The 20,651-nt window shown below is 47.2% G+C and overlaps 1 protein-coding gene across 4 annotated transcripts in view; it reads right to left on the bottom strand.

The window, feature by feature from the left end:
* NTRK3 (neurotrophic receptor tyrosine kinase 3) overlaps positions 1-20,651 on the bottom strand; it is a 206,220-nt gene that overhangs the window by 21,175 nt on the left and 164,394 nt on the right. For all 4 annotated transcript variants that reach the window (XM_058422338.1, XM_058422339.1, XM_058422340.1 and 1 more), the window contains 3 exons: positions 19,665-19,795; positions 15,507-15,679; positions 10,782-11,025 (listed from right to left, as the gene is read on the bottom strand). In XM_058422338.1, the coding sequence (XP_058278321.1) occupies positions 10,782-11,025; positions 15,507-15,679; positions 19,665-19,795 (548 nt within the window). The remainder of the gene's footprint in view (positions 1-10,781; positions 11,026-15,506; positions 15,680-19,664; positions 19,796-20,651) is intronic.

Raw genomic sequence — 20,651 nt, 5'->3', positions numbered from 1 at the left:
CACACAGTCACCTGCACCAGTGCAGAGAGAGGGTGAGCTGGGCAAGAGTAAAGGGGGACTCAGCCTCCTGAAACTGCTCCTTGGACTGTGAGGCCACATAGAATGGTCACACAGAAGGTCGTCGCTTGAGAGACCCAGAGCTCTTCTCCAGACAAGAGCAATTTTAGAATGCTTGAGCACTTCCTCTGTGTCTGGTACTTCAACATCCTGCTTCTTGCCCATTGCCAGCCCTCCTGGGCATGGTGCAAGGATTCATCTCCCTCTGCCAGCAGAATAAAGCCCAGGCCTCGTGTCTTCACTGAACCAGCTCAGGCCAGCCAGAGTTAAGGGTATTGTTGGCCAAATGTCCCAGTGAAGCACCTCACACATCACCCTACTCTGGCCCAAAAGTCTTTGTCCCATCAGTACTGTTGCAGGTTGGGGAAGAAAATACCTGATCCCACAGCTGCAAATCGCCCACAAACCTGCCAGCACTCAAAGTTTAGAAAGGGACAGGGGAAGCAAAATTCTGTGGCAGGAAATACAGCACTACATTTTCTTCTGCATCAAAGTAGCAACGATTTGGGGAATGGAGGAGAGGAAAAGGGGTAGGGATCTCAGTGAGCACATTAATAGTGAATGATGGGCATAAAGTCTGCTGACTTTCCAATGAGATATTCGTGTACCCATTGGGACAAAATCCCAAGATGGAAAGGCAGTTGACAAACAGAGTGGTTTGGGGGTACACTTCTGGCTGTGCTGCTGAGGAACTCAGGCTGAGAGCTGCCTGGGGAATACCAAAAATATGTCCTCAGGGATTTATCCATCTGGTCATTGCCCTGGGCACATGTCCACCCTGCACCAGCAGTGGAAACAGAGCAGCTAAATGTAGTTGGCAGCTCATTCTGTTTGGGGAGTTGCCCATTGGATGACTGACTCACCTCCCTTCCCAAAAAGTTGAGGTAGGAAGTGGGGGAAAGGCTTAGAAAATTGTTTCATGCTGTTTGTTTAAATTGCCTCTGCGTTACAGTTGGGGGAAAACAAAAGAGGAGTCCATGCATAAAACTGCATCCTAAAGCCAGCTGTGGCAGAGGCACGGATGTTGGAAAGAAGCAGAGCAAATGAAGTCATCCAGCAGTGGGGAAAAAACATCAATATAATATAGTGCAGAACAAAGCAAATTCTACCTCAAACACAGAGCTGAAAGGGAAATATCTCCCTCTGTCAGATCTATTACCATGCATTTATTCCAATAACAAATAACTAACCTGGAGAGTAACCCAAACCTGATTTATTTCTCCGTCTAAGTAAATATGTAGAGGCAGCTGAATTTGAGTGTAAAAACCACTGATCTCATATTTTTTTTTATATACATAGAAAAAAATAAGAGTGACGTTTCTGCCTAGCTGCCAGGGGATGCTGGCAAAGCATTTGAGCTATAGATATTGTATCTTGTCACTAATGACTGCAGGGAACTAAAAGGGATTTGGATTTTTTAATGCTTCACATTAATTGATAATTTGGTCTCAGAATCCACAGCGGAACAGAGGATTTGCTATATTGGATCTGTCTAGTGGCCCATAAAATCTGGCGTCTTTTCTCAGTGATGCTCAGAAAAATTATCATCCAGCGTCTTTGCTTATAAGGTTTTTGGCCATTCCTGTAAAGATCTTACAGCAGAAAGGGACAGAAGGTCCCTCTGGCTTGCACAGCAAACATCTCCAAAACCCTGAAATGTGGGTTTGGCAGAGTTCTCTATATATTTGGGGGGGTGTTTGGGGTTGGGTTTGTTTGTGGGTTTTTTTTGGGTTGTTTTTTTTTTTTTTTTGGCGGGGGGGTGTGTTTTGTTTTGGGTGGGGGGTTTTTTGTTTTTTTTTTTTTTTTTTTGTTGTTGTTGTTGTTTTTTGTTTTTTTTTTTGGGTTGGTCTTTTTTGTGGGGGGGTTGGGTTTTGTTTTGTTTTTGTTTTTGTTTTTTTTTTTTGTTTTTTTGGTTTTTTTGGTTTTTTTAAGGCAAGAAAGAAACTCTAACTACAATAATTCTCAACAGATACACTGCTGCTTTAACTCTTGGTCTCCACAGTCCAAATAGAGAGGAGGTGAACTTGTGTTTTCAGAAGGTAGGCAGGAGCATGGCTGAGGCCAGAGTGGGGAGATGCCTTCTGCTGAGCAGAACACTATTGATTAGGCAGTATAAAGATTTCCCTCACTAATTCCTTTAGCAATCTTATCATGTGTTGCCCACATAATTGGATGGGGAAGAGAGAGGTGGAATCACTTAAGCGTTCAAAGCTCAACACAGTGAGAAAAGATTCCCATTTCGTGTGTGTGTGCAATTTTGTGCATCGTTGCCCCTTGATTGTACATTGAACACACTCTCTTTGACAGCCGAGCTCTAAACAGCCTGAGTATTAAAGCTGCCTGCAAACAGGGGCTTTCTCCATCCAGCTCAGGGGGAGAAGGAGCTCGCTGGAGCTGTGGGAGAGGCAGGACTGTGAAACTGGGGGGATAAGGAGGGGAAAGCCTGGAGAAACTCTGACTGTGCAGGAATCAGCAGGAAAAAAGAAAAGTAGAGGTTTCATTCCATGCAAGCATCTTAATAAGGGATGTTGATGAAGATACTTGCATTTTAATTTTTTTAGGGAGGCCCTCAGTTTGTCACGAAGCAAAGCATAATTTATCCATCATCTCACTAAACTGGCTTATAACATCTCTGCCTCCAGTTTCTTTGCTGATCACACCAAGGTTTGGGGGTGCTCCCCACCTCTCCTGATCAACGTGTCACCACACAAAAGATCTCTTGGCTGCACCCATGGTAAGGGGGAGCTGAGATCATGGTCCTGCAGGTGGGAAGGCAGGAGGAGGCCAGTGGCCAGCTGGGCTGCAGTGAGGAAATGGCTTTAACAACCTAGACACAATGAGAGGGGAGGGGTTTACATTTGCACATTCCAGTCTTGCTGGACTGTAAGTGGCAGTGCTCCTCCCAAAGCATGAACAGTTCATGACCCACACTCTTTCTGGTCCACCTGTGCAGGAATAATGAAGCTGGAATAATATGCTGGCATAAGGTTCTCTACCTTCTCCTGCTCTGGCTGTGGTTTAAATCAGTTTAAATTTAAATGCAGTTTAAATTTTTACCCACCTTGGTAAAACCCAGAACCATCAGTGCCTCTGACCTACTGTGTACAAAATCCTCCCTTCTTTCTGGTGACACCCCAGTGAAACATGTTTTGGATGGATCTCCACCATGGGAGAGTCTATCTTGCTCAAAATGAGGCATGGAGCTCTTTTTCCTGTCTGTCACAGCTTTCAGGCTAACAGGATGTTCCAAGTGGGGACAGTAGGAGGAAGCGAGCACAGTGCATGCAGGCAGCCTCTAGCAGGTGTTGGGAACCACATTTGGACAAAACAAATTAAAACAGGGGAAAGAAAAACAGTTTCACAGTCAGGAGGAGCGAAAAAAAATACTCAAGTATGGATGGGGATAACAAGTAGCTTCTCTTGCCTCTCTAGATCTGCTGGCTGCAGCCAGGGAACACTGAAAATAGAAAAGAGTCCTGCCCTCCATAGTAAAGTTTTATGCAAAGGGAATTGTTTTGAAGGAAAGGGTTCCTGAACTTCCCTGCAGGGAATTTGCTATTTCAGGTTTTTACAGCAGAGGTGGCAGGCTTGGGTAGTTTGTCTGCATTGAGGAATAACCCCAGCTTTCTGAACAGAACTGACTCTAACTTCTGGGGATGGTGTCACTATCCCAGTGATGGCTCCAGCATTTGATTGGTTACTCCCAGCACTCTCCCCAGACCCCAGGAAAGCAGAGATCATCCTGGACAGCTTTTAAAAGCAGCCAGAGTCCAGTCAGCGTGGACAAGGACTGGAAGAATCATTTCTTAAATCCAGACTTGTCATATACATCCTCTGGTGTTTTAGGTTGGGAAGCAATGAACAATAAACAATTCCTCCCTGTTTGGCTACATCTTTGGCCTCTGCAAATGCAAGGTTAAAAACCATCAGGAAGCTAAAATGAAAGGCTTTGAACTCCCAGCCCTCTGGATCTCAGCCTGATGTTTGGGAGAAATTAAAAGCCTCAATTCAAATGCCTGGGAATGGGGCTGAGCTTTGATTGGAAGATCTTAAGTTTGATAAGCTCTCAGTAGGTATGTGAGGGTTTGGTGGGAACACAGGGATTCAGCTGGAGGTCAGTGTTTGGGTGAATATTGAGACTATTAAACAAAAGTTCTGAGCCAAATGACTTGCAATGACAGCAGCAACATACCCCGAGCAGAAGAAGAGGTGAGCGTGGAGGTCAAGTACCAGAACAGGGAGTTTTTATTTCCCAAAAACAAACCGCTCTTTTGTGCCTGTGCTTCAAAGAAGATGTCACCAGATTGTGAGAGCTCTTCACCTGCCACATCCCTCTCATTACTGGAATGAAATAAATGGCAACAGCATGAAAACAGCAACTCAAGCAGGAGAACAACAGGTAGACATTGAGAAAAAGGGGAGGGAGAAAACAGGGCACGGATGCAGGTCTTGATAGGGTGGAGAATTAGGGCAATTACCGTTTCTGAGGAAATGCCAGGAATACAGCACAACCTAATTTCCCCAATTAATTCTTCTGCACTTGAGCTGCTTTGTGTGAAGGGCTCTTAAGGTTTCAAACAGGAGAAAAAAAAAAAAAAAAGACTCAACATTTGTTTTTCCCTCAGTGTAGAAATGGGGTAGTGTTGAGGGAAAGTGTCTGGTTAAAACACAAGATGATGCTGTTACATCTTCCTTTCAGGAGATAAGAAGCTGTGCCACAAATTCAATTTGCAGAGGTTTTTATAGGAGCCACAGAGATATCAAAGACCAGCACATTCAATATCACACTGACTTTTCCTGCACGCAGAGCACACCAGGACAGGCACAGAGACACTTCACCCACACACCCACATTGAGCCCTTCCCTCACCTCCCCTCTTTCCAACCCTACTGCAGCTTAGGAAGAATCTGGTTCCTCTGCCCCCAAAACCCCAGTCAGGGCAGTGAGGCACCATGGCACGAGCCATCCACACCTGAAGAGGCATACAGATGGCATCTAGGGGGAACGATGGCAATAAGAGCAAGGACAGAAATAACAAGGGGGCTGGAGTGGTGGGATACCCAGGATAAACAGCTGTTGAGAAGGGCATGTAACACTTTCAAACACATAGGACGACTGTGGCTCTGCTTGACTGGCACATCTGTGCTAGCCACATCTCCAGGTCACTGTGAGACATTTTTTGCCCCTACTCTTGTAGGTCAGACAAAGCAAGATATATTTCCAGAATCCAAGCTAAGAAGGAGAAAATTAAAATGCTTTTCACTTCTAAGTCCTCTTCCTAACAGAATATACATTTATAGATGTGAAACCTTCCCATAACCTGAGCAGAAAGGATGGAGAGAGAGCAGCAAATCATATTTCCCATCTCAGAAGCGGAAAAGTCTGTGCACAAATGCACCTGCACAGCACTGAGGTGCTGGGAACGGTGCTGATGTTGGAAGCTGAACGTGACACACACATTTTACCTTCTACAAGAGATCCCCCACAACAGCCAGCGTGGCCAGGGGCTGAGCTTGCTCTCCCCCACCCATCAGCAGTGAGCTGAGCCTGAGGACACTGTCTGGGTGCACTGACTCATTCTCTGTCCAGAGCTCACTCACAGCCAATGTACGCTGGGTCTACCATAACACCTGAGAGTGGCAGATTTTTCCCCTCCCAAAGAGAGGCAGTACCGCATCCCAGCTAGAAATTCAGGGGCAGTTTTCCTCCCCTGTGCCTGTTGATATTTCCCTTAGCAGGTGACGGTTCAGAGCCCCAGCACTCCCCCACAGGGCTCCATCCTGGCGCTGGCAGGGCTGGGCAGCAGTTCCCCTGCGCTAGGATCCACCTCTCACTCTGCACACAGCCTGCATGAGCTGCACGGCAAAACCACAAAGAAAGCACCAGGGGGCTGGCAGTGAGTGTTGTACAGCTGATGGATCCACATGAGATCTAAGGGGCCCTGTCAAGTCTGCACAAAAAGGCAGTTGAGAGAGTACAGCTGACTCTCTGCTGAGTTCAGAGCAGGGGGGAACAGAGCACTAGTGATGGTGTGATATTTTGGAGCCCTCCATCGAGAAGACTGTGGGTCAGACTAAATCCAGTTTCAATGCTAGGCTTGTCTGTTAGTCTCCTCTACCCTGCTGGATGAGCCTCCAAAGGAGCATGACCCAGGCAGCTGCTAAATCTCAGTGATCTATTGCAAAACTCCACTGGAAAAATAACTGGCTGTATCCATGAGAAAGAAGCCAATCCTGAATGGCAGAGGAAAAGAAAAAAAGAGTAAGAGATGGTCTAGATGGGAGATGGGCATCAGAAAGCAACCTTAAATTGGTACTGAAAATTATCAAGAATATGGGGGTTTTGCTGGACATTTTAAAGAAAGACAAGAAATAAAATGCTTACACACAAAACTTCATGCTTGAGAGGAGGAAGGATCCCAGAGTTTCTAAGGAACACTGACCTAAGGCCAAAGTCATAGCAGAAATATTCTGGTCTAAGGGTGTGAGAGCCAAGGTTCATGGGAAGAGATAGCAATATTTTATTAAACCAACTGATACAATAAAAAATAGCAATAAAAAAGGAGAACCCAGAGAGGGTTTGTGCACCTAAAATTCTTTATTTCTCCCCCTTCCAACAATATTGTGTGTTCTATTAAAACATGTAACTTCTTCCTGCAAACCTTGTTTCTCCCAAACCCAAACAATGCTCCAGAGTAGTGAGGACACAGAAACAGGGACCATTTTTGTCATTATGTATATCTCTATATTGCTAGAAATAAAAAAAAATAAATTAAAAAAAACAAACCATCAAACATTTCCAGAACCCTTTTCAAGTCCTGCATATGTCTTTGTTTGTTTGTTTGTTTGTTTACTTATTTAGACAAGCAGGTGTGCTCTGCATGATGAAATGACCAGGAGAAAACGCAGGACTGATCTTTGGGAAAGGATGGAGCTAAATCCCTGAAAGTTTCAAGCCCAGCCCAGGATCTGGAGCAGGATGCCAGAAGAGTAAGACAGAGGAAATATGGACAGAGGGATGTCTTCATGAGGTTTAATGTCTACATAAATCCTTCCTCTATTTGGCATGTGTCTTCACTGCTGATGTCCCACCCATATCAGGACATCACCTTGGGAGTTATTAAGGAGTCTTGACTACAATTTAAGACTGTGTTCTCATCTAAAGATGAAGGAACACTGCCCTTTCCCTGGACAGCTGCCACGTGACTTTGTTTTGGAACTGAATTACACATTTTGGGGGAAAAATGGAAAATTATCTGGGTATTACTGGAGCTTGGGTGGGTGCAGAGCCACGGAAGGCTCTTGGAGCAACCAAACCCCAGCGTGCAGGGTGAAAGAGCAGCTGGGGATTCTGATCTCAGCCCTGGTGATGCCCCCCATCCCTGACACTCCCCCAAAACCACTGTGACATCCTCCAGGACAGCGCTGGGCAGGCACCCTGTGCCTCACTTGCTGCAGTCTCCATGCCACCCTCAGCTTGGCTGAGGCACAATGTCCCTGACCTGCAGCGTCCCACCACCTGCTGTCACAGTCCTGAGTCATACTTAAAAAAAATCGCCTACTCACAGGGTTTTTTAGAGAAAACAACAAGGAAAATGAAATCCGCCCAAACCTTTCCTCTCCAGCGTGGATATATTCCGTCCCGCCTTCCCACAGAGACCCACACCAAAGATTGCACAGCACGTTACACAACACAGCACAGGAATGCTTCTTCAGCAACCCCACCCTCCCTCCTCACACAGAAGCTGGGCTCCTTCTCCCTGTCTCCCCAGTTCCTCCGCTTTCCACTCAGATGCTTTTCCACCTCTCCCCACCACTTCCACCTCCACAACCATTTTCTGTCCATCCTGTCTTCTGGAGAGGAGGTTAAAAGGCAACAGCTGACGGGGTCCCTCTGTGATGCAGGAGGAAAAGGATGCATCTGTCCTCAGGCAGAGCACGGGGAGCTTGCAGAGAGGGGGAAGAAGCCTCTCCGCTGTTTTTGTTATGCAAGTGTTTGTTTTCCGTATCCAAATGCGTAACCGAAAATTAAGCAGTTCACCTTTGTTAAAGCAATTTTGCATCCCACAAATGCAGGAGCCAGATGGTGTACTTTCTTTGTCTTAAAAGATTAAAAAATGGGGATGAAAGGAAATGGCTAGGAACTAATCCTCAGCCTGGAACACGGTAATATATCCACACACCCAGTTTTCCAGGCTGGCAGGGCCTGGGCAGGAGCAAACACAGGGACCCAGCAGACTGAAGCCAGAGAGCTGCAGTCCTGTCACTTTGTGTCAGCTTGGGGGTGGGATTTCTTTCTCCCTGTGTTTTCAGAAGATGACAAATTACAGTTTCTCCCAGGGATGCAGCTCGGATACACCAAGCAATATTTTCTAGAACCAACTGAAGCAGAACTTTTCTCCAGGTCCCACTGCTGGCAGTGGCAGGCTGTCTAAAGGGGAAAGCTGCCATGCACAAACACTGGGAAACAGACTGGGAAATTTCACCAGGCAGATCACAGGTGTGACCAGGGACGGCACTGAAGACTTTGAAAGTTCAGCTCTTCAGCCAAATCTCCAGCTTTCATAGCTGAGACCAAGGGGCAGCTTCGTTCTCCCACTTGAGCTTCTTTGCTCGTGTTCTGGGAGGAGTGTGGCTGGACTGTGGCTGGAGGAGGGATGAAGGACACCTGGCCCCTGGAATTCTGATCTTGGCTGGCCTGGGGAGGCTTCACAGCTCTGTCACCAATTCCTGCTTTGGTCTCGGGCAAATGACCTAAGCCCTCTGCCCCTCATGCCACCAGTGTAAATATGGACAATCAGAACCTTATTTTGCTAGGAAAAAAAAAAAAAAAGCGAAAAACCAAAACAACTGATTTTGCTAGAAACCTTCCTTGGAGTTTAACAGAGATAAGGCCTCCATGAATTAACTTCATGATCAAAAGTTTTAAACATGTTGAAAATAAGTGAAAGAAAGGAAAATCAACAAAGAACAAAAGGCCATGATGGTCTGAAATTCAGCTCTTGCTCTGGTGAGTAGGTGATAACTGCTTACTACTTTAGTGATACCTGGCAATTTGTGTTTGCAGAGAGAAGTCCACTAAAGAGCCTTACAACATTGCAGGAGACAGCACGGAGCAGTCCTCAGCAAAGCACTTTGCACAGACAGGATGAGGAATACAGGACACCACCACAGAGAAGACAAAAGATCCCATGACAATAAACTGGCCTGTGGAGATCATCTCAGCCCTCCCAGCTGTGTGGAGCAATTTGTCCCCTTGCACAGAGGGTTCTTGGTGCTGCAGGAGCACAAGCTCGGCTGGGATTGTCTCCAGCAGTGTGACACTGCCTGTGGTTGGGGCAGGATTAACAGGGCTGAAGAAGGCAGGCAAGAACTTGGGCGATCACATGTGCTGTTCCTCATCCTCCCTGGGCTCTTCTCTTTCCTGCTCATCTCTTCCCAAATTTTCAGCAGTTATGGGACCACATCACCTGTCTTTCCTCATCACTGCCTAGTAACTGCACTGAGACCTTTTCCCAGCATGGGCTTTTCTGCTGCACAGTGAAGATGGGTTCCATCACTGGTAATTAAAGCCAGTGGCTATCCAGTGTTCTGGCCTGGGAGCGGTGATATGTCTCAGCACAAATCTGATCACATTTTCCCTCCTCCCCAACACAGTAACTGCACTTGGCAGCTATCACATGATGAAAACTTCCTGAATTGGATCAAGACAATGGGCCACCCCTTTCTGGGTAGCTGGGAGAAATCATCCTCAAAGCCAAACGCACATGTTGTAAGCAGAAATAAATCAGCCCCAGTGCAAGCATCAGCCTAGAAACCTTGGCTCTCTAGCCTGAGAAGCCCTTCCCTGCTGGTGGATGGTCCAGAGACAAACTCCTACTCCAGTGTGCTCCAAACACTTCTCACATCACATTTCTCCTGTAGCTGGGATGGGAAACACTCTGCTCCCCCAGGGACGCTGCCATCAGGCAGGCAGGACAGTGCAGACAGGTACAGAGGGAGTGTGCAAGACAAGGGAACAGTGTGAGCACAAATCACAGGAGAAAAGGCTGGAAAGGCATTCCTGGCTCCTTGAGTCTCTCCCTAGAGACGAGTACAGGATTAACCTCTACGCTAAACCCCGGGCGGTTTTATCTAGTTGCTTCCTGAACTTCTTTAATGACAGGCTCTCAACAACCTACCCCTGGCAAATTATTCCATTGTTTAAATGATGACCCTTCTGGGAAAAAAAATGTTCTGAGGTCAAACCTAAATTGACTATTATTTCCTCTTCCATATTTTAAGCACTTATCAGTCAGTCTTTCAGTTGCCTTCTCTCTAGGTCCCTGTATTAAGTTTCTTTAATCTAACACTAGAGGTCACAGCCTGTAGTATTTATCATCTCTCTGGATTACCTTTAATTTGTCAATGTCTTCAAAAAACAAGGAATAAAAATAGGCAGTGAGGATGGAATTATTTCAGAGCCATCCAAAAGCATGTGACTGTGTGCTGGGGTATCACAGAGTCTGTGTGTAGGCATCTGCATGGGTGTCTGAACCACAAGCATGGCCAGGACTGAACAGGATTAAGGACAGTGCTTTAGGGATGTCTGATCAACTTCTGTGCACAGGTTTCAATGATGTAATGACAGTGCAAGTGAGCCCAAGGGCTCCAAAAACTGATTTACTGTAACATCTCCTATCTCCCTTTGCTCTGAGCATCAGAGTGCCACTGCAGCTCCCTTACCCTGTAGTAATCAGTGCTGTAGACATCTCTTGACATCCCAAAGTCTCCAATCTTCACCAGCAGGTTGGCTCCAACCAAGCAGTTCCTGGTGGCCAGGTCTCTGTGGACAAAGTGCTGGGAGGCAAGGTACACCATTCCAGAGGCAATCTGGCTAGCAATGTGGAGCATCTGGGATAGCCCTAGCTCCCCTTTGGCTTGTCGAGGCTGCCCATCCACGAGGATCATAGCATCTGGGCCGTGTGCCCTATAAGGAGGAAAAAGGAAAAAAAGCACAGAGTTGGATCTCAGAAGTGACCAGGAGACAGGAATCCCACACAGGCACTGCTCTTGCTGGATGGGGACCAGCCTCCAGCTCTGCACTGTGAGGACAGACACACAGCTCCAGTGGAAAGGAAGAGAGAAAGGCTTAAGAAACAGCAGGAGGTTGAGGGAACATTTGCTGAGTGGGTGCCACGTATTCTTATCCTGTCCTGTCTGCTGCACACAACCTCTTATGGCCACAGATGGAGACAGACTGCCAGGACAGAGGGACCACGCTCGAGGCAGCCAGGACACTCTTCTCTGGCAAGGTGCCTGCAAAACTAATGAGCCCCCAGATATTTACATTTTCTCCAGTAAATTCTTATACCATTGAAAATGCCCCAAAGGCAGAGATATCACCCCCTTTTCTTCCAAAACTGCCATATGTCTGCTACCTAATCTCTTTATCAATCCCAAACAGCCTCCTCTCTTTTCCCCATATCACCAGCAAACCACCCCCTGGTCAATACCAACACAGCCAGAGATCACAGAAAATGGTTCAGAGGAGCATTAGCAGCTTCATCCACTTTTATGTCCTGAGCTGTCCCAGAGGTAACACAGGTACTGTGGACTGCAGCAAAGGTGCAAAGTTTAGCCCTGGATGTCAGCAGGTGCAGAGAACACCCTGGGCAACAAAAGGAAATATTTTGCTGAACCAAGTGCATTGCAAATGCAGGACTTTAGGTCAGTCTTATTCCTGTCCTGTTCCTTTTTTGTCCCCTTCTTTGCTGTGTGCCAAGCTTTTCTGTCGTGCTCCCTCTGTGATGCTTCTTCCCTGGCAGAGTTCACCCTGTGGTGAAGGTGGAATAACAAAAAGCCCTCATATTTAGGGAAATGCAAGAGATGCTGCTGTGACCTTCCTCCTTGTGACTAACACACGGCACAGCAAATCCTCTGAGGCTTTCATATTGTTCTCTTTGAGATGGTGCTTGTTGTGTCCTATATAGAACATGTCTAGCTCTCCCTTCTTCTTTTTTCCACCCCAAATGGTTATAATCCAGAAGAAAGAATAATCAGCACATTTATGTAATGAACACAGGATTTTTGTACATTTAGTTATGTCAAGAAAGCTATAGAGAATATGAGAGGGGTACGTCCATCTTTTCTTGGGGAAAAGCATTTAAATAGAGAGGCCACAACATTGGGTGGATTCCCTGTTAAAGAACAGTTGGAGTTTTTCTCCATTATGAATTGATGGAGGCTTTGGGGGGAAAAAATCACTATTCTAACTTCCTCTTCTGAAATTCCTCTTCTGTCCCACGACAGTCCAACTGTGGTGCTGCTTCACAGGAAGGTGAACACCAGACCTCTGCAAGATTTCTATCAAAGCCTATTGCCTGGCTGAGCTAACAGCAAGTGGCAATGAGTACAGACTGCAGAGTGGGTCTATAATGGCAACGTGCTCTTATCCCAGCTTCAAAACCGCTGCTGACACAGACAGGAAACAACAGCCGGAAAACCAGTGCCCAAAGGAAAAGGGAGAAATGATGGACACCCTTAGTGAGCAGAGAGGGATGTGGTCATTGCAGACCCTGAGGCAGTGGGGGTTGTGCCAGGAACACCCAGCCTTGCCCCACACCCCACCTGCAGGCAGCCTCCTGTACACACCCTTCCTAGGGATGCTCCCTGGAAGGCCATGCCTGTATTTCTCCATGCCAAGACCTTTTCTAGCAGTATTTTCTGAAGCAGGACACACCGCTGCAGCCTGCCCTGGTGCAGACAGCAGGGTCTGTTGTGGCACCACCAGCATGGTGGCTCTGGGAGGCACCAGGAACCAACCCAGCACATGCCACCACTAACCCAGCTGGTATGTGCTGATCCTGGTGCTTCTCCTTGCCACACCAGCTAATGTTCTAGGCCACTAAAACTCTCTGTTCTCTGGGAAGCACACAAAGGTCTAACAACACTGAGGGGAATTTATTTATTGTGCTTTTCTCTAGGAAACTAGGTCTAAAGTGAGCCTCTTCCATTTTACTGCTTTTCCAATTTCTGCAGTTAAACTAGGAAAAGTCCATCTGAGTGTCTTACAGACTCCCAGTGTCCCTGGCTCCCAGCACCTGGGAGTCACTGTCTCCTGCTGTGGGCTGGGTAAATTATTCCACGATAAAATCTGCTGCTTGCTGAGGGATTCCAAGCAGCTCTGCATCATCAATCCTTCCTGACCCCCTTGCAGCCCCCATTCCCTTACCTGACAAAGCCCAAATTCTCTTTCCATATGACCCATTAGGCATTTTGAGTGCCTCTTTGCAGGGCCCAAGCTCCCTTGTCCCCCAAGACATCCTCCTTTAGGACACAAAGAGTTTTTTCACTGCCTGCCACATTGCAGCATGCAGGGAAAGGAGCACATAGCTGCTTTTTCCAAGACTGCAGAGGAAGGAGAAGCTGGCAGCTAAACACAGCTGGAAGATGAGAAGCTGCAATCCCACGGACCACACACCTGCAAAAGTTTCTTTTCCTTCATAAAGGCCAAAGATAACACAGCAAGCTTTCTTTTCCAGTGAGACTGGAGATTAATTTCATCAGGCATGAGCGTTTCTCAGACATCCCAATAAAGGGTTGGGACACGATAGTGAAGGGTCCATGACTCCAGCATGATTTCAGCCTTAGGGACACACTGCTGGGTGAAGCAATTCCATCAGGAACTGGCAGTGGGCACAAGACATCTTTCTGAGACACTGAGAGTGTCTTTTTTTCACTGAACTCTTTGGGAGGTCAACTAGAGCAGTGAGAGAGGTTGTTCCTCAGCTGTAATATCTGATTCCTCTAAGGGAATAAGGTTGCTGGTTCTGCCAGGAAAAAGGATAGGTCAATTTTGAGTTTTTCTTTGTGAAGCACTTGAGGAGCAGCATCGTTCACCCTCTTTTTCAGACTGCTTGCCTTCGGTCACAAGGCTGAGGCGATGTCCTTAACACTGCATCACCAGTCTGGGCTAAAACACCCTTTCAGCCCAGCTCGTGGTTTCATGCTGGAGGCAGAGTTCAATCTGCTGCTGCTGGGAGGTTGCTGAGCCATCCATGTACGACGAAAGAGGGTCCCAGGTAACCAAGGCTGCTGCCCCTTGAATGTGGGTCTGAGGAGCTCTGTAAAGCCACTAGTCTCACCTTTACAGAGATGTCTGGGATCTATCCAGAGCTTGAGACAGGGACTGAGCTATAAAATCCTATTCAATCTACCCACAACTGTACCAAAATGAGGAAGAAAATCAATGCAGAAATGTTCCCTGCTCACCCACTGCCCTGTGAATGCCCCAAAGAAGCTGGAGACAGATTGGCACTACTTGGCAGAGGAAAAAAAATCTGTGGGATCCTTCCTTATATTCTTCTGGTGTGGGTGATAGCCTAGAAGTGAAAACCTCAGGGAAAAACTTGTGTTTCCTGGTCAGAAGCTGTGTTGGCAGAAAAATACTCAGGGAGTGTATTCCAACCCCAGATCTAGACCTGCCGTACATGAGATTCTTGTTCCTTCTGTAATCATATTCACACTTAGCAGTCAAAACAGGAAAATATCAAGGGTCCAATTTTCTAAATATTGGGAAATAAAACTACTAATTATTTCAAGAGGTAAGTACCACTCCACTTGCACGTAGGTTTCAGAGTGGGATTTCTGTTTTGTGGCAGAAGAGCACCATAAACAAAACTCCCAGAGGTGCTCCCTGGCCCTTGCTGCTGGTGGATACAGAGCACACAAATGATCTGCCTCAACTCTGATGAAATGTCTGAATAAGGCTGGGGGCACTGGGGGCTCAGGCAATTTGCATGTCTCTGGAGACAGAGAAGGTAATTACAGCACTTCTTCAGGCCTTGCTTGACTTCATGAGTAGCCTGGTGCCACAGGTTAGGGACCAGGGATGGACCCCACTGGCACTGCCTGAGACTGCTCCAACATTTCTCAGGTCTTTTCTGAATGCAAGGATGAGAACCAGTCACCAGTAAATTCCCAGGACACAAATCAGATAAAGGACACCAACAGATTTCTCAAAGGAATATTTTGGTTCTTGTGCTGTTGAAGCAGGAGCTCAGTGGCTGAGGGTGTGATGGCAAGTGGCTTTCCTGCTTTGGCAGGACATGGCTTTGCTGGGTGTGCAGGACTCGGAGCTGCTGACAGCTGTGGCTCCATGTCCTTACAACCCCACAGGGCAGAGAAGCATCACAGCCACGCTTCCTGCAGCTTCAAACTTGCTGAGGTGGGAGAAGAAAACCCTGGCTTCCACAGCTCCCGAGATTAGCAAAGAGAAAATGCTGGGATAGGGCTGCTAAAGCCCTAAATCTAGTGAGTACCATCATCTCCTCCAAGCTGCCCTTGGAACAACCATCTCTCACTGCTCAGTGAACAATGACACCACTGGTGCATCGTTGAGCTAGAGCAAGTTTCACCGAGGCTGTGGGGCAGCTCCACGGTGCCTCCAGTGCCCTCATTCCCACATACCTGAGGAATTTGTTGAGGTCACCGTGCTTCATGTACTCGAAGACCATGATGAGCGGGTCGCCGTCGCCGCACACGCCGTAGAACTTGACGATGTGCTCGTGCTGCAGGTTGGTGAGCAGCTCTGCCTCCCGCTGGAAATCCTTGCGGGCTGCCAACGTGGGGTCTTTCAGAGCCTGGAATAAGGGATGCAGACACTCAGAGTGGGCTCAGGTGGGGGGAAAGCCAGAACAAAGAGGTCACAGCATCTACGAGGAGCTGATGAGGAGGGGAGGGGAGAGGAGCCGCTGGCCCAGATGTAACTGGTGGCACCACGTTAGTGTGTCGTTCCTGTAGTTACTGTCCCGGTGGGTTCCCCCACTCATTTCTGAGGCAGGAGCAAACATGCCTCAGAGGGTAATAGCTTCCAATTATTCCCAGCTTGGGCAGAATTTATACTGGTGACCTAGAGGTGAATGGCTTCATATCTCATTATTATTAAATTCCTGAGCCAGCCAGTCCTTGCTATCTGTCTTTTATTTTGAAATAGTTGACTACACTGCCTTTATTCAGAAGATGGATTTGCCTGGCTGTGCAGTTATTGTGTGGATTTTTCAAACTGCCTCTGAAGAAGAACACTGTCAAGTCTTTTCTCATAATTTTTAAAATCATGTTTTTATTCCCTGCTGTTTATAACAGCTCCCCGGCAGACTGATGCTGAAATCAGTATCCTTATTGAGAATGTCCCATCTCCCACAATTTGAGAATACCACTTTGCCATTGCAAGGGAGCTTGCAGGCTTCAGGTGGTGTGGACATTGCAGAGTTGCCATGAAGATGTTGCTGTGGCTGTAGCTGATGATAAGGGAGGATTTTCCAGGGCTGGGTTCTGGCTTGTCTGTGCATTATAGTGCAGTTGCATTGGAGACTTAGTTTGAAAAGCGTTTGTTGTCATCTCAGAATATCAAGGGAGGGAATTTGATAAAAAAGTTTAAGCCCAGACCATTTGACAAGATGAAGTGGCCAAGAATCAGCACAGTCTTTGCAAACATTTAAGAAAAGGAAGAGGTTGGTTTTGACTTGCTGGTTCTGCATCATATTCTCTGCATCCTCCACGTGCCAGGAGTGTTTAGGACCAATTCTGGCTTTAACTGTGCAGCCTAACAGGAACTGAAAAGGACTCAAGTAAACTTGTTCCACTTATCCTGTGATGGTCTGATGTTCACCAGTTCCCCTTTAGTGGTGGGGGACACTGGGCAGTTCTCCCCTTACCCACACACAAGTGTACCTACCCCCTTTCCCTGTGCCTTGAATTTCCCCAGACAGACAGGAGAGGTGGCCTGAGCAGCTGCAGGCTGCAGTTTATGTGCAAAAAGGGTTGCTAAATATCAGAAAGCTGTGCATGGAGCACACATTACTGCGCCTGGGCTGGCCCGTGGCGGAGGTTCTAGAGTCTCCTGCAGAGAAGGTGTTTTTCCCTTTGGAGCAGACCTGCTGTGAGGCTTTTCCCTAAGCCTTAGGACACTGCCTCATCTGATTCTGCCCTCAAACTGCTACTTACATGACATAAATCTACTTCAATTCTTTGCCCTTTGACTAGAGATATTTAGATGAATGTCAGTTACATGGTGCAGATGGCAAAGCATCCATCCTTATCTCAGGCACCCAATTACTTTTAGCCATTTAATATCTTCAAAATGTTGATGCCACCCTATTTTTCTGCAGGTAAATAGTCCTCCCCATCACTTTTTTCTCCTCCTTTTTCCTGTGGTTGCACATAATATTTCAAGCTGCAGTGAGTTTAGGTTTCATCTCCTTCACACACAATCATCTTTAAAAGGTGTTAAGATTGTAAGTTTGTTGATATCACAAACCAAAAAAAAAAAAAAGCTAATAACTCCCTCCTCATTACTAAGGTTGCACAGCCAAGCACTTAGAAATGAGGGAGCTGGAAGGGATAGAACAGGGAAAGAAGGCCAGGGCCAAAGAAAGAGAAGGGATGTCTCAGTAAAATCAGAGGAATGCTTCTCCCAGGAAGGTTTGGGGTGGATATTTTTGTGCCTCCATCACACAATTCCTCCATAACTTCTGTCAAGTCCCTGAGCATCTGCGGGTTGCAGCTGTCATCATGAAGTGCCAGTTGTTCCAATATTACCTGGAAAATCCCCTCTTATGCAGCATCAGGGCCAGGTCTCCACAAGCACCATGTGTTTATTGCTGCAGCAGGGCTCGCTCTGAGTCAGGTGCCTGCTGTTCATGGGGCTGGAAAGAGAGGTAGGTAACTCCATCCTTCACCTAAAGCAGATCTCTTCAGCTCAGTTTTCCTGCTTCTGCATCTGCCCTCTGCAAAAGGGCATGATACAACCCCAGTAACTTTCTGGGAGGCTGTGAAAATGGGTACACTCACATCTAGGGAGGTTCCAGCACAGGAGTGATCCCCACAATGGAGCAGCCACAGAGCAATGGAAAATAAGATGTTCAGAGGACATGACCTGAACACAGCTCCTCCAGCATTTCTAGCACTTGACTTTGTCACCTTAACACTCTGCTGGATATAGGGTTTGTACATTTCTTAGGATGCTTTCAGAAGCAAGCGGAATAAAACAGGAAGCTTGTCCATGCCTTCACATCAAAACTCAGTTTATCTGCAGGGCTGCAACCTTTAGATCTGCTAAAAATCTGAGTCCATTTAAGTGAGCACAGCCCCTTCCTTTGGCCCTGGAGAGAATCCCTCTGAGCAGGGCAGAGACAGGCTCTGGGCTGTGGACTCAGCTGCCCTTAACCAGTGTGTCCTGCTGCTGCCCTGAGCTGCAGTGACTGGGGAGGTAGTTCTCAGCCTCAGCTGGGGGCACGAGATCTTCAGGAATTGCAGCCAAATCTCAACTTAATATGTAAAGCCTTTATTCCTGTCTTTTTCTTTTTCTTTTTTTTTTTTTTTTTTTTCCTCTCAGACTTATAACGTGGTCCAAATTAGAGGGATTTTTTCCCTGCCACTCCCAGAGCTGGCAAGAAGCCAGATTCCAGGGCCCTGCTCCAGAGCTGGAGCTGTATGATCTTGCAGGATGAAAGGCACTCTGGAGATGTAAGCTCATAGTAGCAATTAACAGAAACAAGTTCGGATGATGTTTCTGCCTACATGCAAATGAAACTCTGAAGAGACTCGGGAGCCAGGCTTGCTGAGGGATGGCTGACACTGATAGGCAGGCACCAACCCTATAATCAAACAATTAATCATGTGGGTGTCTCCATGTCCTCAGTTTTAACCAGTCTCAGAGGTGAAAAGTGCAATCTTGCACTTCACTGCCAGAGCAAAAGGGGACATGTGAGCTAAAAAAAAAAAAAGGCTTGAGCTGGCAGTGATTAGAACAACTCACAAGTAACTGGATGCCTCCAGCACTTTGGAGAGAGTGCTGGAACCTTTTTCCCTGTAGAGCATCGGTTCTAATGCAGACCTTGTTCCAAGGAGTCAGGAAGCATTGGTTAAATCCAAGGGATTAAACTGTGTCACTGCCAACTGGTGCCACTTGACAGGAGAGCACAGTTCTGCACTGAGAGTTCTCCTCTGCCCAGAACCACACTGACAGGGCACAGCTCCCACCAGGAATATCACAAGGATGCAAGAAGCACGGCCCAAGCCAAGCTGAACTCGTGTTGGCTTAAAATACCCAAAACAGGAGCGACCCGTGGCTAGGCAAGCAGGAGCAGAGTGGAGCCGAGCTGAGTTGCTTTGCCCATCTTGCAGCAAATTGATCCCAGAAAATTGGCTCATCACGCTTAGCTTTCATTGCTCATTTTTGCTGAGGCCTTTTTATGTTTCAGCTTCTGCATGTTACACAAAAAGATAAAATCCAGAAGGAGCAGGAGGGCCTCAGTGCCTTCAGGAGGGAGGTGGGTCCACACTGCGCTGCTGCAGCTGCACGGGAGCTCACGGCTTCCAGACCAGCCTCTCCTCCCTGTCTGTCTCCTGGCCGTGTCAGCAGGAAGGGAGGCTTTGGCACTGGTGAGAACAGACAACCTTGAAGCGAAACACTGAAACTTTGTGTGTGACTAAGTGGATTTACCACAACCTCCGGCGTCAGATAAATCCCCAGCCCTGGCCCCCAGCCCTCCCCTGCTTCCCTTTCCCACACAGGCTCATCCAGTCTCGCTTCACTGCCCTCTGCCACTCGCCCTTGGGATTTACCTTCACTGCCACCAGCATTTTGTCATTGGTGGGGCTGAGGTTGTAACACTCGGCCAAGAACACCTTCCCAAAGGCACCTTCTCCCAGCTCCCTCTTCAAAACGATGTCTCTCCTCTTAATATGCTGGACATCTGTTGGAGGGAGGGGAGGAAGAGGGAGAGAATTGAGGGAAGAATGAATCAGGGTTAATTCAGTGAATGGAAAACAACTAATTCAATTTTCTTGCAAGCTGCAAGGGAACTGAAATTGCTTCACAAAAATATCTACAGGGATCTTTTTACCCACCCACTGAACGCAGCCATCTCTGTGATGGAGTTAGTCTCATGCAAAACATCTGGCAGGAAAGAACTTGAGGTTTATCAGTTCTCATGACAAGCTCATGGCCAGCTTGTCCTCAGGGAGAGGAACCTTCGGGGCAAAGTCTGCTACAGAGACATGAATCTCTTTGGAATGATCCTGGAAATAATCCATCTCCTGTGAGGCGTAGCAAAGGTCACATCCTTCTGATGAAAGGCCAGGTGAGATTAGAAGGTCCTGTTGAGTTTTGCGTTTCAACTGGGATTAGTTTAAATTCAAACACGACAGATATTTGAGGCTGAAGCTTGGCAAGTCAAAGCATTCCTGAGAGGAGGAGAACTAGTGACCCCCATGCTCCTTAGGGCATTAGCAGGAGCTGGTTGGAAGTGCTGAGTACAGTCCTGCAGCAGGACCCTGGCTCTGCAGCCTCCCTGACACAACTGTTCCCTCAGAAAGAAGGTCATCCCAGGATACCATCGCTGGCACCACAGATGAACTGAACCCATTAGTTTCAATGATCCTTTCCACTGACATTTAGGATGGCGAGAACTGACAGAGAATAGCAACTGAGGATTCAGGAAGAATCACAAGAGCAGTAACTTTTAATTGACCAGAGGTACAGAGGCCAACGAAAACTGGTTTGCTCAGCTAGCAGGTCGTTCCTAAGAATTAAATTTGCCCAGATACCAG

This window comes from Hirundo rustica, chromosome 13, assembly GCF_015227805.2.
Source record: "Hirundo rustica isolate bHirRus1 chromosome 13, bHirRus1.pri.v3, whole genome shotgun sequence".
Lineage (NCBI taxonomy): Eukaryota > Metazoa > Chordata > Aves > Passeriformes > Hirundinidae > Hirundo > Hirundo rustica.
The sequence above is the reverse complement of the archived record's forward strand: the minus strand, read 5'-3'. Positions and strand labels throughout refer to the sequence as shown.